The 18,052-nt window shown below is 45.7% G+C and overlaps 1 protein-coding gene across 4 annotated transcripts in view; it reads right to left on the reverse strand.

Annotated features, from left to right (window-relative positions):
- Positions 1–11,323: 11,323 nt before the first annotated feature.
- Positions 11,324–18,052, reverse strand: part of LOC116352875 (zinc finger protein 827) — an 86,266-nt gene continuing 79,537 nt past the window's right edge. For 3 of the 4 annotated variants that reach the window (XM_031828358.1, XM_031828359.1, XM_031828357.1), the window contains exon 14: positions 11,324–15,778. In XM_031828358.1, the coding sequence (XP_031684218.1) occupies positions 14,818–15,778 (961 nt within the window). In that variant the 3' untranslated portion in view covers positions 11,324–14,817. Of the gene's footprint in view, positions 15,779–16,183; positions 16,235–18,052 lie in introns of all 4 variants that reach the window. The other variant, XM_031828361.1, reaches the window with a different exon arrangement.

Genomic DNA, 18,052 nt, shown 5'->3' on the forward strand with positions numbered 1-18,052 from the left:
CTAGTCCATGTCCCAAATGGCACCCTATTTCCTACATAGTGTACTACCTTTGACCAGGTGCTCTGGATCAAAAGTAGTGCACTATATAGGGAATATGGTGCCATTTGGGACGCAATCTAGTTTTTACTTTCTGGAGCGGAGGAGGTTTATATTGGATAGTTGCTATTAACTACCGATAGACTGCACTCTGCCTTGCCCTCTCCTTGGCCATATGTTAATGACCACTCAGTGCCTCTGCCCTGGGGTAACCCTGCCCACTGCTGGACTGGGTCAGCCAAGCACCAGACCCTCCAAATGACTAGGCTACCACTCAAACCTGGTTAAAATAACTGCACACGCTTGTTTGCCTGGATTTTTGATGAACATAATCTGAAAATTGGCCTATATAAATGATAAACAATTATTTGTATTCCTAAAAATGCACCTTTTAATATGCGATATAAAGGGGTGTGTTTTGATTTGGTTCACTAATGGCCGGTAATGGATACAGCCCATTCTCCACCCTGCCCTAAGCCTACCAGTGTCGTATTCATCAGGGTATACCGTATCAAAACGTTTTACAACAGAAAATAGGAACTAGTGCTTCCTATTGGACATGGTTTCAGTCCATTTTTGTTCCGTTTGATGCCTAATGAACACGACCCTGTTCTGCCCACTGAGGTAACAAGATGGCAGCTGAGCTCTGCTCCCTGGTAGTTGATCACTGGCCGTTTTACTGCCCTGGCATGTTCCTGGCTCCTCTCTCTGCTCCGGGGGCAAAGCGGACACGGCCCACAGTAAAAGGCCTGTGAGGTGGGCAGGAAGCTGTGGCCGTGGCTGGCGAAGCTGGCTTCATCACATCATGTTGACATGTCAGGGAGCCGTGCCAGGGCATTGGGCACCGCCGTGACTCATTGTTCCCGCCACTTCCCGCTCTCCCCGGACAAGTTGCGTGGGAGCAGGTAGAGCGGGCGACGGGGCGAGTTAGCGCCTGGTGGCAGATGGGCAGGGTAACCGGTGCCAGCCACACTGGACCACTGGTCTGGCAACTGGACACAGACTGACTGGACAGCCGGACGTGGCGTTTTTCTGGCACGAGGATATGGGCCAGGTGTCTCGCTCCAGCAGCAAGCTGTGTGTGTGTGTGTGTGTGTGTGTCAGAGAGAAGGAGAGGAATGTGCTAGTATGCATCATTTAACATGACCACCTAAATGAATCCATGCTAGCAGTGTGTGTGTTTATGAGAGAGGGAGAGAGATTGCCCCATTTTATACTGCAAACCAAAGCCAACTTTACTGTACAGGCAGGACATTAATCTTAGGGAAACACAATAAATCAAGATTGCTTTAGAAAAGAGCTGTCTATCTAATTGTTGTGATAACCATTCCTGTGGTGCTCTCAGGGCTGTTGGAAGTCAGTGCCATGGAATGCTCATCAACATCCAAACATGCTATGGCCCTAAGAACTGACTGAGAGAGCACTCTTGTGTGGTGGAGGAAGGTCTCCCTATAGGATGACCTTTTCAGATCGTATATTCCCCCTACTTGTATAATTCTGCCTCGATTTCATGGTGGACTGCAGTGAGAAACTAATGAGATTAGAGTTTTGAAGTCCAGCCATTCCTGCTATTGACCTTAGTGGTGTAACTTGCTCTATTATGTTTCCAATAGAAGTCATTATCGTTGTTTCTCTCAATTAGCCTAAATCACACCCAACGGCAGAATGCAGTCTTCTTACTGAAATGAAAGAGCATGGCTGGCATTTGCAGATTACAGAAATCCCTCTTAAAAATCTGTATTTATCTGTTATACGACAGGGGAGATATTGGGAATGGAAAGAGCTCAGTTTGAAAAAATGAATTTGCCCTTCAGCTTGTGTGCCTCTCCACCAATGAGGGTTAAATGACTATCTGGGCACCTTGGCAACCATCGCTGTGCTGCTCCTGAGTCACTACCTACATCTGGACTGGCTGAACTCAAGACTGTAGAGTAAGCTTTTGTTTGTTAGTTGTACTGTGCCAGTGCCGCCTCTGCCGATCTGTCTGTTTTGGTAAAGAAACTGATGTGTTATCTGACATTGGTACATTGTATTTTCAGAACAAATGCTGTTATAATCATGTTCTGTTACTGTAGTCATGGTGATGTGAGTGTAATTGAGAATCTTATTAACCAAGATATGTAAACCTTTGAGGCAAAGACAGTAGAGTATGAAGATGGGCAGAAACTGCTTCTCCAATAGAAGTCCCAGATATGATTTGATGATGATTGTTTTTTCCTGAAAATGAACACGTCAGTGTGTCACTTTCACAAGGTTGGAGTAATAACATGCTTGACTACAGCAGAGGTAATAACTGACCAATGCAGGGTTGACACTTCAGGCTTTCCCAAACTTGGTCCTGGGGTCCCCCCTGGGTGCATGTTTTGGTTTTTGCCCTGGCACTACACAGATGATTCAAATGATCAAAGCTTGATGATGAGTTGGGTAAGCAGCAACTCACTGCCTTCCTGAAGACAAACAATGTATACGACCCCATCATAGCACTGAGACGGCACTTGTGAAGGTGGTAAATGACATTTTAATGTCATCGGACCGAGGCTCTGCATCTGTCATCGTGCTCCTAGACCTTAGTGCTGCTTTTGATACCATCGATCACCACATTCTTTTGGAGAGATTGGAAACCCAAATTGGTCTACACGGACATGTTCTGGCCTGGTTTAGATCTTATCTGTCGGAAAGATATCAGTTTGTCTCTGTGAATGGTTTGTCCTCTGACAAATCAACTGTAAATTTCGGTGTTCCTCAAGGTTCCGTTTTAGGACCACTATTGTTTTCCCTATATATTTTACCTCTTGGGGATGTTATTCGAAAACATAATGTAAACTTTCACTGCTATGCGGATGACACACAGCTGTACATTTCAATGAAACATGGTGAAGCCCCAAAATTGCCCTCGCTAGAAGCATGTGTTTCAGACATAAGGAAGTGGATGGCTGCAAACTTTCTACTATTAAACTCGGACAAAACAGAGATGCTTGTTCTAGGTCCCAAGAAACAAAGAGATCTTCTGTTGAATCTGACAATTAATCTTAATGGTTGTACAGTCGTCTCAAATAAAACTGTGAAGGACCTCGGCGTTACTCTGGACCCTGATCTCTCTTTTGAAGAACATATCAAGACCATTTCGAGGACAGCTTTTTTCCATCTACGTAACATTGCAAAAATCAGAAACGTTCTGTCCAAAAATGATGCAGAAAAATTCATCCATGCTTTTGTCACTTCTAGGTTAGACTACTGCAATGCTCTATTTTCCGGCTACCCGGATAAAGCACTAAATAAACTTCAGTTAGTGCTAAATACGGCTGCTAGAATCCTGACTAGAACCAAAAAATTTGATCATATTACTCCAGTGCTAGCCTCTCTACACTGGCTTCCTGTCAAAGCAAGGGCTGATTTCAAGGTTTTACTGCTAACCTACAAAGCATTACATGGGCTTGCTCCTACCTATCTCTCTGATTTGGTCCTGCCGTACATACCTACACGTACGCTACGGTCACAAGACGCAGGCCTCCTAATTGTTCCTAGAATTTCTAAGCAAACAGCTGGAGGCAGGGCTTTCTCCTATAGAGCTCAATTTTTATGGAAAGGTCTGCCTACCCATGTCAGAGACGCAAACTCGGTCTCAACCTTTAAGTCTTTACTGAAGACTCATCTCTTCAGTGGGTCATATTATTGAGTGTAGTCTGGCCCAGGAGTGGGAAGGTGAACGGAAAGGCTCTGGAGCAACGAACCGCCATTGCTGTCTCTGCCTGGCCGGTTCCCCTCTTTCCACTGGGATTCTCTGCCTCTAACCCTATTACAGGGGCTGAGTCACTGGCTTGCTGGGGCTCTCTCATGCCGTCCCTGGAGGGGGTGCTTCACCTGAGTGGGTTGATTCACTGTTGTGGTCATCCTGTCTGGGTTGGCGCCCCCCCCTTGGGTTGTGCCGTGGCGGAGATCTTTGTGGGCTATACTCAGCCTTGTCTCAGGATGGTAAGTTGGTGGTTGAAGATATCCCTCTAGTGGTGTGGGGGCTGTGCTTTGGCAAAGTGGGTGGGGTTATGTCCTTCCTGTTTGGCCCTGTCCGGGGGTGTCCTCGGATGGGGCCACAGTGTCTCCTGACCCCTCCTGTCTCAGCCTCCAGTATTTATGCTGCAGTAGTTTATGTGTCGGGGGGGCTGGGGTCAGTTTGTTATATCTGGAGTACTTCTCCTGTCCTATTCGGTGTCCTGTGTGAATCTAAGTGTGCGTTCTCTAATTCTCTCCTTCTCTCTTTCTTTCTCTCTCTCGGAGGACCTGAGCCCTAGGACCATGCCCCAGGACTACCTGACATGATGACTCCTTGCTGTCCCCAGTCCACCTGGCCATGCTGCTGTTCCAGTTTCAACTGACCTGAGCACTAGGACCATCCCCCTGGACTACCTGACATGATGACTCCTTGCTGTCCCCAGGCCACCTGGCCATGCTGCTGCTCCAGTTTCAACTTCCACCTGACTGTGCTGCTGCTCCAGTTTCAACTGTTCTGCCTTATTATTATTCGACCATGCTGGTCATTTATGAACATTTGAACATCTTGGCCATGTTCTGTTATAATCTCCACCCGGCACAGCCAGAAGAGGACTGGCCACCCCACATAGCCTGGTTCCTCTCTAGGTTTCTTCCTAGGTTTTGGCCTTTCTCTGGAGTTTTTCCTAGCCACCGTGCTTCTACACCTGCATTGCTTGCTGTTTGGGGTTTTAGGCTGGGTTTCTGTACAGTACTTTGAGATATCAGCTGATGTACGAAGGGCTATATAAATACATTTGATTTGAGCTGTGTAGTTCTAGGGCAAAAACCAAAACGTGCCCCCACGGGGGGCACCAGGACCGAGTTTGGGAAACCCTGGACTAGGGGAGGGTTGAGGAGGAGGGATGACACCTGACTAGGGGAGGGTTGAGGAGGAGGGATGACACCTGACTAGGGGAGGATTGAGTAGGAGGGATGACACCTGACTAGGGGAGGGTTGAGGAGGAGAGATGACACCTGACTAGGGGAGGGTTGAGGAAGAGGGATGACACCTGACTAGGGGAGGGTTGAGGAAGAGGGATGACACCTGACTAGGGGAGGGTTGAGGAAGAGGGATGACACCTGACTAGGGGAGAGTTGAGGAGGAGGGATGACACTTGACTAGGGGAGGGTTGAGGAGGAGGGATGACACTTGACTAGGGGAGGGTTGAGGAGGAGGGATGACACCTGACTAGGGGAGGGTTGAGGAGGAGGGATGACACCTGACTAGGGGAGGGTTAACGACTTGTGCAGGGTTGATACTTGACTAGAGTAGGTCTGAGGAGGAATGAGGAAGTTTCTAATATGTATTCCGTACAGTAAACTTGTATTCAGGTTGACGTTTCCAACTGGGCACAGACGTCAATTCAACATCTATTTCACGTGTGTTCAACATCGTTTCATTGAAATGATGTGGAAACAAAGTTGATTCACCCAGTGTTATTGTCCTGAGTCTTGCCTGGAGGCAGAACTTAGATGTCCAAAATTGGGTTTATTGTAAAAAAAATACATGAAAAGTATTTTTTTGTCTTAATTTAAGATTAGGGTTAGCAGTGTGGTTAAGGTTAGGTTTATATTGTGGCTGTGCCAGCTAGTGACCACTTTGCATAACTGCCTCCAGAACAATGCTAACTTGCCTTGTAAGCTACTGTATAATGATCTGGATGGTGGACATGAAATTCTAATTGATATCTCCACACTCCACAGCAGTCTTATATGATATATAAGTCGTTTATTCCAAGATGGGAAGGAAAGATGTCCTACTTGCCCAAAAATGTGTTTTATCGTGTAGTAGTAGCCACGTACAACGACTAGACCAGACATCTGGATGGATGCGATCCAAGTGAATTTGTTTGACCCGCTCTCCTCTTAAATGAGAATTGATGGTAGGTTTCCCAATGTCTTGATTGGAAGACAAACGAGTAGGGGGCGGTCCCGTAATTGATTGAAGACCGCAATTGGATTAGGCTAATTGAAATGCATTGTAGAAATCGTTAATGCTCAAGTACATGGAATCATTTAAAACACTACTAACCAGGCAGTGATCAGGTCTCAACACAAATAGGAAGGATTCTATTAAAGATGGTGGTTTCTGTTTCTAAACATGTCTGTTCAACGCAGTAGTGGTACGTGGGTAAAATCACTGGGGAAGCCAATCCAGAAGAAAAAGCCACATTACAACCTGTGTGTGATAATTGTGTTGTTTGCTTCAACTTCAACATCATCTAATCACCTCTGCTTAGTCTAATACAATGACAACTAAAAGATACCAAAAACTATTTAGTCCAATCAACGTAAGCTAAATAAAATGCGGCTGTTCGTGGTTCTGATTTGTGTCTGTGTGTGCGTGTTGGTGCAAGTAGAAAAACATCCTGTCAATGACATATGCTCTCTATGCGATTTGACAGGAGAGACGACAAATCCAAACGGGCTTCCCATGACACTTTGTTTTTGTTGGTGTGCCAAGACCATTCACAGTTGAGCTCACTCAGCTTAGCTCAATGCTGATTGGCTATTATTTGATGCTTTTTTTTTATCAAGGGAGGCCAAATGCTCGCTGGCTTCCCATGCATTCAATGCTCTGGGCGGCACGATGGCATACTCTTTTGGACCAGACAGCATCAGATAGATGGGCGCTGTTTCACTTGCTCGAATGCTTTCTCCAGTTAGATACATTCAACCTCTTGCGAATTGAAGGACAATTATGAAACATTATTTTGTGTTTTTTACTTAGAAATGTTTTGGGAAAGACTGCTTTCCCTTGGCATCCATGAATACACCCCACTGGTTCAATGTCACATTGGATATTATGGTGGATTTGAAAACGAGAACGATACCCTTATGTTTCTCTGTGTGGTTTCCTCAGTAAACAACCACTGTACCTGGTTTTACTGTATTTCCAAACCAAGAATAAAGTACAACTGTCTCCAGATCAGTTTTTCCCCTGGCCAGCCGGAGCAGATCGTTGGGGGTGAGACTGGGGTCAGTGTTACACTTCATTACTTCACCAGGGGAACGAGGAGCAGGATTAGCTTGTCTCTGACCTTGGATCTGCTCTTAAAAAGCCAGACACACAAAAACCTGCCAGCCTCAGATCTCTACGGACCTGAATCATTGAAATCAGTGCTGGTCTTGTAATAGACAGACATTGTGAGGAATATAAATATAAAGCAGTAATACATGTAGAGATAGAATAGAGTAGAATGGCATAATTAGAAGAGATACATTTTAGATGGCATTTGATGGCAACTGATTGATGCTGGCAAGATGCTGTAAATTAGCACATTTTAAAAGACTGGTCACATACTATCATGTTCTAAATGTCAACAAAAACAAAACCGAAGATGATGCCAGTATCACTGAGCGTGATGTCCAATAGGAAAAGGAAAAGACCTACTCATGCCATTGTGTTATGACCGAAGAGCTCATATCCATAGAAACCAAGTAACCTATGGCTGGTCAGTGTCCCGTAGTGCCATGGTAACAGTCTAGCCCTGACAACAGTCGTGAGATTTACTGGGTCTCCATTTCAGACTTCCTAGCTAAGTGGTATGACCCCCCCCCCCCCCCCCCCCCCCCCGTTTCACCAAGTTACAGTATATCCCTCCCCCTTATATACAGTACAGTAAACATGCCTTCCTTGTCCAATCAAAATCACCCAGCTTATGTTTGGGGTTGTGTAGTGAGGCAGTGTGTGTGTGGCTATACGATCCATCCCCCTATAATGTTCCGGGGCGGCCCCAAGTCTGGATACGCCAGAGCCCGGTGGCTTCTTGGTAATCCTTCCTCGGTGGCGATGGTACCTCCTGTGGAGCTTCCTGAATCAGATTGTCGTGGACCCCCCCGCCTCTGCCGAGCGATGTCTCACTCCTGCGATTAGGATGCATGGTTGGCTAGTGATGGTGACGTCTGGTCCTGGTTGGTGGGATTGGCTGCAGAAGGACAAGCAAGTAAATGCATGTCCTCTCTGTTGCCTATTCTGGACGGGCAAATGAGTGATACACCACAGGAGACTGCAGGGCTCCCACATGGAACCCTATTATCTATAAAGTGCACTACTTTAGACCTGGATCCATAGAGCTCTGGTCGAAAGTAGTGCACTTCGGACCGAGCCCAGACTACAGATCGTCCCCCTATCCATTTTTTATTTGGCTAGATCCCAGCTCTTGATTGGATAAGAGGTGTTTTTCTCACCTGAGGTGGAAGCTGTCCAGACGTAATAGAAGGATGCGATTATCAACGAATGGATAAGGTTGTAGCACTTTAGATTTCATTGAACTCGATCTGAAATTACATGAACTTTATAAAATAAGTTTGGTCTGGAAACTAGTCATTTCTGAAAAGTTGCATTAGTGCTGGTATACCCCATGCTAAATCAATTCCACAGTTAGTTTCCCCCTTAAGTGTTCTCTGCACCAACGATCCTCTCTGTTGCAGGCCTTCTCTTTGTCTCTCTGGTTACGTACGAAATGGCACCCCTATCTCCTTTATAGTGCACACTACTTTTGACCAAAGCACTATGGACCCTGGTCAAAAGCAGTGCACTATATAGGTAATAGGGTGCCATTTTGGACTTTTTTTTTTGCCCCCCTCAGTTTGTTTTCTCTATGGAGGGGAGAGAGGATCTGTCTTTACTTAGCTCTGCCTCAGCTCCTCCTCCTTCACATGCTAAGACCTCAAACCCACCATGGACAGACGGGTGAAGAGAGGGATCCTGGGAAGTATTGATGCTTCAGGGAAGACATGAGAGTAGAGGGAGGAGAGAAAGGGGGAATAAGAGGGAGGTGGAGAGCGATGGAGGGAGAGCGAGGTGGAGGGAGAGAAAAGGAGGGTAGGGGAGGAAGTGAGAGAAGAGGGCAGGGGAGGAAGTGAGCGGTAGAAATAAAGGGGAAGAGAGAAAGGAGTGGAGAGAGAGAGAAAGGTAGAGGGGTACAGTGAGAAAGAAAAAGAGTAGACAGAGAATCACCATACTAGAGAAAGAGAGCGAGAAGTGGAAAGACAGAGGGAGGCAGGCCGCTGGGTGGCAGCTCCCTCCTGCCGACACACACTTCTGTCTAAGCAGCTTTCCTCTCAGGGCGGGGTCAGCCCAGGTCACAGTGGGATTACACTTTTGGCAAACAAGAGGGAGCTCCTCTTGCTCTCCCTCTGTCTCTTTCCCGCTCTTTCTCTCTACCTCGGCCTGCAAATCCGCGCCGCTGTGACTCCCCCGTGACTCGAACCAGCTGTAATAAAGCCAAGGCAGCCTGAACCAAACAAAAAGCTAACACGCTATCGATCAGTGCCGGCCAACTTTCGCGAGGTGGTGTTGAAAGGTCTTCGCTGTGCAGACAGCTTGAGCCCAGGGGTGGAGGGATATTATTATAAATATATATACACCTTTTTTGTGAGGGAGAAATTCTCCATTTTGGACAATAGCATTGTATAGTAATTAAGGTGTTATAGGCATGAGCTAAATATGAATGGAAGTCAATCTTTAGACATCAAATCTAAACCTCAAATCAATACAGGTCCTGCCGTGTGTGTGTGTAGGAGTGTGTCTCCACTAGTGTGTATGTAAGTTGTGCCCGCGCGAGTGTCTCCATCTCCACTTCCTAATCAACACTTCCACTCATAGGGAGGTCAGCTGAGCAGGCCTCTAGTGACCCTGGCACTGCTTTGAACTTAATTAAGCCGCTTTCAACACACTGGAGAGGAGACTCATTAATACCACGGTATGGCAAACGGCCAGACCGGATCTAGACGCCAACATCTGAACTACATAGAGAAGAGAGAGGAGTTTCAGACCTGAACACAGGTGAACTCTGTAAAGGTTAAGGTCCAGGGCAGTGAGATGACCATTTGGTCTAGAATCGCCGAAGCTCCATACTTTACTCTGAGCAACACTGAAATCATGTGGATGAGGTACTGTATATACAGATCATTGGCTAATATGAACAGATAACATTACTGCATAATACACACTGACTTTCAACTGAAATAGTGCATATCATATTAACAGCCATATGCAACTGTCAATACTTAAGGGGGGAGGGAGATCTCTCTCTCTCACCCCTTCAAAGTATTGGCTGTTTATACAATATGCACTATTTCAGTTTGAATTTGTTTATTTTCCTTTTGTTTATTATCTACTTTATATAAACATGTTTCCCATTCCAATAAAGCCATTGAATTGAGGGGGGAGAGAGAAGGAGAGAGGGGGAAAGAGAGAAGGGTGGTAGACAGAGGGAGAGAGTGTGTGTGTTTGGGATACTGACTGTAGGCCTGTTAAAGGAGAACTTTAGACCAAGGTGTTCTATAGCTCGGGGCCTAACGGTGATAAATGAGTCCCTTAATTTCTGCAAACACTTTATCTCTGCTTCATCTGTTTTCATTAGGCTGGCCCCAACCTCTGGCTGGGTGAGAACGTGCTGCTGCTGTCTGCTGCCTCCATTACAGCACTGTGGACACGCCCCAAATTGCACCCTATTCCCTATGTAGCGCACTACTTTTGACCAGGGCCCCAAGACAGGTTGGTTGTTTAGCAACAAAACCGAGGCGTGCGCAACTATGGGGCAAAACGGACGGTGTTGCCTTAGATTGTTGACAACATGTAAACTATACTTAGTCTCTAATGTTTTTTGAAATCATAAATAATAAATACATTTTCACAATGAGTACTTGTTTCTCAAATACATTGTTACTGTTGTTGGTTAGCTAGCTAGCTAATTTTAGCCATATTAGCATAGACGTGACATAAGTCAAAACAAGACATGGTATCAAGAACAAACTAGCTGAAATGAGCCACTTGCGATTCACTACATGGCAGCTTGTTGTTACTGTTGCTAGCTATCTGGCCATCCAGAATCATAACAACTCACGGCCTTCTGCCCCATTGAAGCGCATGCACCGTTTTCGTCGTTGTCAGTTAACCCTGTCGGGCCCTGGTCAAAAGTTGTTCACTTTATAGGGAACAGGGGTCAAAAGTAGTGCACTATATAGGAAACAGGGTGCCATTTCAGATGTCACAGCCTATGAAACGTATAGAGAGCTGTGTCGCATCAGGAAAGAGTCCTCCGCCGTCTCTCATAAGGCCTGAGTGTTGGCCGGTTGGAGGTATTCTATAATTAGACTTTTGGGAGGATCCATTGCTGCTCTTTTCTTTCCCGTTGTAAACATCTCCACCGGTGTAGCAGCTGTACCTGGAGAGAGGCCGTTTCAACTATATACAATCAAGACAACATGACATCGAAAATGACATTATAGGAGTCGAAAGAAAAACCAGACCTGAGGTGGAACATCTGTTGTAAGCTTTACTTTCAAATCCTGTTACATTTAGATCTGGCAACTTTTGAACATAAAATAATGCCAAAACAAAGAAAAAACGAATACAAAAACCAAAAAAGTACAAATGATCTATTTACCAGTTATTGTCACAAACAACCCTGTACAGCCTTAACAATGAACTAATCAGAAAGCTTTATACAGCACATACCAATTTTTACTGAGTGCCAAAAAAGATGAACGAAAACACACAAAAAAGAAGATAGTTGTCTTGTCGAGTCATAAAATAGAGAGAGAGAGAGAGAGAGATGTCATGCATACTCCGAAGTGCTCAGAAAGGTAGTCACTCAACATACCATTAAAAAAAAAAAAAACACCTTTAGGCAAAAAATTATAAGCAAACGATAAGTGCTTAAAAATACTGGTTTTGGAAAGGACAGAGAAGCGATCCCTGTCGGTCTTTTCTTCTCCTTAGACACACCAACCAGACCAAGGGGCCGTTCTATAAGAAGAAACAACTGCAGCCATTCTTGATTACATAATGATTATGCGGTAGCTATATATATATATATATAAAAAAGGCATACAGTCAGTCGTAAAAAGACGGGCACATTCTTTTTTGTTCCTCTTATTTTTTGTTTTTAGATTTGGACCCTGAAAATCAGTTTGACTCATTCTCAGTGGTCTCAGGCGGTTCCCTTCCACCAAGTGGCACTAGAGTATTACATATTAGAGGATAGATAAGGAGCTGGAGCTGACCTAGGAGTGTGTGTGTGGCAGGGGTGGGGGCTCCTTGTACTCCTATAATGTAGCAGCGACCAGCGGACAGCATGCTGAACATTGCTATGTTGTCAAAGGGGACTAAAAGAAAGCCAACCACGGGAGAGAGATTTAACTGTTACACCCCTCCGTTACCAGGAAGTGACGGATTTAATCCTAGCATCACAACCTCGTTTTTAAGTTTCATTTGGTCTTAACAATGCATTGTTCTCTCAATTTTTGTTGTTGTCATTACAAAGAAATAAAATATATATAAAAATAAAAATAAATCACGAGAAAATGAAAAGTACAAGAAACAAGCAAAACAATTAAGGTAAAAAAAATATCCCTTTACAAATAAGAAACCATTTTGGCTTAAAGACCACTTGGGAATGCGAGCAAGGTCAATTAAATGGGTAATGCTTTTGCATAAAAGAAACCAAAATGCCTTTATTATGCTGCCTGGTCTCATGTACACTCTCCATGTTGAGCATCTCCGTCTGTACAGATAAATACATTTTTCATGTTCAAAAAGTGCAGCACTGTGCAAAATTGGCTTTGACAATTTAGCCTGGGCCCTTTGGGTCTCCCAGCGTAGTATAGTTCAACCTCGACTGCCTAATTTCATGCAATGTGTGTTCATCTGCGCTCTGCAATTTTACAGAGGTAAAAACCCTCCGCACTAAACCACAAAATGTCTACACAACAAAAATCAGGAAATCACGGTTTTGATTCAGATCGTTCACAGCAAACATCTTAAAAAGGTAATAAGTCTGTTTCCGGTGACATCCTATTGGACCGACCGCTCAAACGTTTACACTATAACAATATGAACTAGCTAAGTGCTTTTGGTTTTGAAATGGGACTAAGCTAAGTGCAATTACAACTGAGAGATGGAGCGAAGGGGGAATAGAAAGCAGTACCATGTCTTCTCACTGAGATAGAAGCGACACCACCAAAACCAAACCAATGGCTGCTTCCTCGTCAACAACATTGGACCTATCGGAGCCTTCATCAAAATGGCTTCATAATAGCGATGCACGTTAGTAGAAAACGCTCATCGTCCTACGTTTAAAAGGCTCAGTAAAAAAGAGAAAGAGAGAGGGGGAAAAAAACGAATGAACAACCTAAAAAGACACAGAAGGCCACCGACCTACAAAAACCAACCCCTTGCTTTCTGTCATATAGGCAACGGTACCCAACAGTCCCTGCCTGCAACTACACCGCACATCTGCATCAACATCACGTTCGCATCACGTACATCAACAAAGAAAAATACATTCATTCAAGTCATTTTGGAACAGTTTCTTTCTGTTTTTTTCTTTTACACAAAATTACAAAAGAGCTCGAAAAAGCACCATTGAATCGGCCTGTGGTGACCGGAGCCGCTGGGGGTTTTAACACCCCGTCAGCTGGTCACCTCCACAAAACAGTTCTCTCTTACAGCTTATCTAACGTAATGGTGCGCCAGTCCATACATAGTTCTACACGCGATGCTGGACCGAACAACACCTGGGTTGTATTCATTAGGGCACAACGTAGCATAACGACAAGTTCTGGTGATTCAGTCCTTTTTGTTCCGTTTGGTGCCTAATGAATAGGACCCTGGTCTCAGGGGTTACAGGTGTCCTCATGGATCCTTTGATGTGGGCTGGTGGGGTAAAACCAATCTGGTCCCAGATCTGTTTGTGGTGTCTTGCCAATTCCTACGGTCATTGTCACGACAGCACAAACAGACCTGGGACTAGGCTACGGTTACACAAGGGCTAAGTTGGGGAAAGCAAAGACTATAGCATGAGGCTATAACGTGTGTTACATTGATTTGAAAACCGTTTGAATTGGCAAAGGGCCTTGAGTAGAGAATGTCACTTGTTCTGTCCACCCCACCGCACAACTTCAAACAACATACAAGATGTCACCGGTGTGTATGGGTTGCCAAGACGACCGCCACCTGGGACAAAGGTGAGTTCAAGTCGACGTTTGATGCATATGGTTTCACCATTACACAAAACCAAACAGATCAAGTCCAAGCTTAGTTGTGGGGGAGATTGAAGGCTACAAAACTATGTACAGAACACATTTGTTAAATAATTCAATAAGTGCGTGGTTTGAGGCGTTGCTTTGGAAACGAGACTTGAGAAAAAGCGTTCCGTTTCATTGGTTCTTGTTCGCGGCGCATCACAATTTAACAACCTGGGGATTGGTTCATCATACCCTATTAAATGACGTGCATCAAAGCTAGCGGAAACAAAGAGGCAGGCATGCTATTCTGATGCGTAGTAGCCAAAAGACAAAAATGCACTAAAAATGTCAGAGACCTTGTTTTGTTTCTTCTTCTTTTTCCACTTTTCTAACAAAAACAAAAAGAAAACAGGGATCCGTTTTACAGGTAATGCAGTTGGGTCCTGGTCATTCAAAAGTCCAAAAAACAAACATTAGAAAATAAAAAGTAGAGATAGAGAGTAATAATTCAATCGATATAACAGATAAGAAAAGCAGCTTTTGATATAAATGCATTTTTTAGCACATACAGCCTTTTCTCTGATAATTATTTTTTTTCTTCATTGTCTACAATAACTACTTGTCTGTCTCTGTCCAGCTTATTCAGCTGGCTTGATTGGAAAGTTCATCGCAGTGGATAACGATCATTCACACCACTGTCCAGGGAGAGAGGGATGGAGAGAAAGGGGAACGAGGGAGGGGGAAGAGATGGGGATGAGAAGGAGGAGAGGAGAACAGTCACACAGTCTTGGCTCTCTCCGTCAGTCCCAGTCCTAGGTAAGCCAGGAAGGAGTGTTTGAGTGAGGTGGGCGAGGGAGGAGAGGGGGAGGAGGCGGTGGAGGAGAGGAAAAGGGGGGCGGAGGAGGGCGGCCTCTGGAGTCTGGAGACGGGCGAGTGGAATGTGGAGCGGTGGCGGTGGGTGAACAGGGTTGTGAGGGGGATCAGGTGCGCCCGCTCGCAGTTTCCCAACTGCTCGTAGACATGGCGTGGGGAGGGGAAGAAGAGGGAGGGGCCTCCGCCATTGGTTGTGGTCGCTGTCAGGTAACGCTGGGCTGGGGGCGGGAGCTCCTGTTGACGGTGGTGTTGTTTCCCTGTGATGAGTGACAGGGCGACAGACTGCAGGGCCTGGGAGGCAGAGAGAATCATGAGGGGGCTGCTGCTACCGCTCCCACCGCTACTCCCACCTCCACCTACCTCCAGGAGGAAGGGCTCCCCGCCCCGCAGAGACCCCACCAGAGAGCCCCCTAGCTGGGCCTGGAACTCCTCCTCGCCGGCCTCCTCCCCTTCCCCTCCACCCTGGTGCTTCTTGAGGTGGCGGCTGAAGATGAAGGGGTGGGTGGTGGTGAAGGGGCACTCCGTGCAGCCGAAGGTCTGGCGCGGGGCGTGCTTCAGCTTCTTGTGCAGGTTCAGGTTGTCCTTGCGCTTGCAGCTGTAGCCGCAGCGGTCGCAGTGGAAGGGCCGCTCGCCCGTGTGCACGCGCACGTGCTCGATCAGCTTGTTGGCCGTCTTGGACAGGTAGCCGCACTGCTCACACTTGTAGTGGTTGCCGAGGCGATGCTCGCGCATGTGCCTCTCCAGCGCGGGCTGGTCGCACCACACCGACTGGCAGATGCGACACTTGTACTCCATCTTGTAATGGGTCTTCAGGTGGCACTCCATGGCCACCGGTCGATTGGTGGAATAAATGCAGACGGGGCACCTGGGAAACAGGAAGGAGGAGGTGGAAGGGGGCAGGACATGGGAAATACACACACAATAGCGAGGGGAGGTTTAACGAAGAGAGGACTTAAATACACGATGACCAAAATACACACCTTAAGACTACAACACAAGGGAGGATGAAGAGGGGGAAGGTGAAGGAGGAAAGGTGTGTGTGATGTGTCCTGAATATTTGCCCCTAAAGGAATGATTGGTGTGTGTGTGTGTGTTGTTGAAATTTTAAAGTGTGTAGGGTGGGTTGGGGTTGAAAGTGTGTTTGGAGTGGGTTGGTGGTAGGTGGGTGGGGCATGTAGAACTGGGCAGAGACAGGTTGTGGAAAGAGAACAGGATTGGACGGAATTAGGAATGGAAGGATAACTGAAATAAATGGAAATGTGGCACTTACATTTAAATAGCACCATTCATCTGCTCTGGGCCCCAAAGCGCTTCACAAACCCTGCAGAACAGAATCACCTCAGAATACAACCAGCCACGTAGTGAAGACCCTACACACACCTTCTCTCTCCCATACACTCCTGGACATACACTCCTGAATGAACACTTCTGAGTACACTAAGGATGCACTGGGGAGGCCCTTCTCTGTCCTAGACACGCCTCACGCCACACTCAGAGTGCACAGTCTTCAGTACACTCTACTCTTCGGTACACACTACAGCCTCGTCTCTCTCTCTTATAAAAAGTGTTTTTTCTCCATTGTCTACAACTTCTCGTCTGTCTTTTGATCAGCTTATTCAGCTGGCTTGATTTGAAAGTGTTCTCCATTGCAGTGGATAACCACCACTCCGTCACCCCACCATCCACTGCTGAGCACACACTACTTAGTACACACACACACACACACACAACCCTGCCTGGACACACTACTCTAGAGTCTAGACTAGAGATACCCTCTTGAACTGGACTGAGGGGGCAGCTGTGGTTGGGCAACCTGCTTTTAATTCTGACCTCTCAAACCTTACCCGCACAGGTAATGTGGACTGTCTGTCTGGTTTTAAAGTCAGGATAGAGGATGGATTTCTAACAAACATTAAAACACTCTACTATAATGACTGAACTAATTGCACCCTTGAACATTTGAAATGTGAAATAAATACATGCCCATGTACCTAAAATGGACTAATATTGTTAGCAGTGTTGATGGTGTGTGTGTGTGTGTTCCTGTACTGACCAATGAATGTGGAGAGAATTGGTGGTGGCGTATTGAGACCTTAACCGTGCCTCTACTCCTTGTAACAAGACGAGACACTAACAGATACCTCAGTAAACTACGACCCTGACTCTCTCACTCCAAACACCAAACCAACTACTGATCTAATGCTACCGATGGCTAGACAATGGACAGTATCTGGTGAATAGTGGTGACAGCTTGACATTAAACATGGTCAAGTGACCGTGTCTGCCGATCAGTTAATGGCGAGATGAGTTCAATGGCGTCTGATTGATATCGATGGCTCTACACGTGCATTGACTGACTGCGTATCATGGCAAACAACTTTGACAAATAGATACAAACAAAAAAAAGAAACATAAAAATGATAGTGACTGTTGTGTTAACAATCTGTTCCTACTGCGCTTAAATATTTTCTGTTCCGATTTCCTGTTTAGTGATTGCATGTGAATGCATGTACTACTTTCATTCCAGATGGTTTCAAATGCAATCTGGGAAAATAGAACATCTATCTGGTATAAAATATGCATCTGTGTGTGCAGGCTTTAAAAGCACAGCGCTAGGCTAATGTCATTAGCATGTTGTTGCATGTGTGTTGGAGGAGCTTCATGGCTAGGCTAATGTCATTAGCATGTTGTTGCATGTGTGTTGGAGGAGCTTCATGGCTAGGCTAATGTCATTAGCATGTTGTTGCATGTGTGTTGGAGGAGCTTCATGGCTAGGCTAATGTCATTAGCATGTTGTTGCGTGTGTGTTGGAGGAGCATCATGGCTAGGCTAATTGCATTAGCATGTTGTTGTGTGTGTGTTGGAGGAGCTTCATGGCTAGGCTAATGTCATTAGCATGTTGTTGCGTGTGTGTTGGAGAAGCTTCATGGCTAGACTAATGTCATTAGCATGTTGTTGCGTGTGTGTTGGAGGAGCTTCATGGCTAGGCTAATGTCATTAGCATGTTGTTGCGTGTGTGTTGGAGAAGCTTCATGGCTAGGCTAATGTCATTAGCATGTTGTTGCGTGTGTGTTGAAGGAGCTTCATGTACTGGCAGCGTTGATTTAACATGAACAGACGGGCTAAATGGCTATGTATG

Source organism: Oncorhynchus kisutch, linkage group LG7 (genome assembly GCF_002021735.2).
Source record: "Oncorhynchus kisutch isolate 150728-3 linkage group LG7, Okis_V2, whole genome shotgun sequence".
NCBI lineage: Eukaryota > Metazoa > Chordata > Actinopteri > Salmoniformes > Salmonidae > Oncorhynchus > Oncorhynchus kisutch.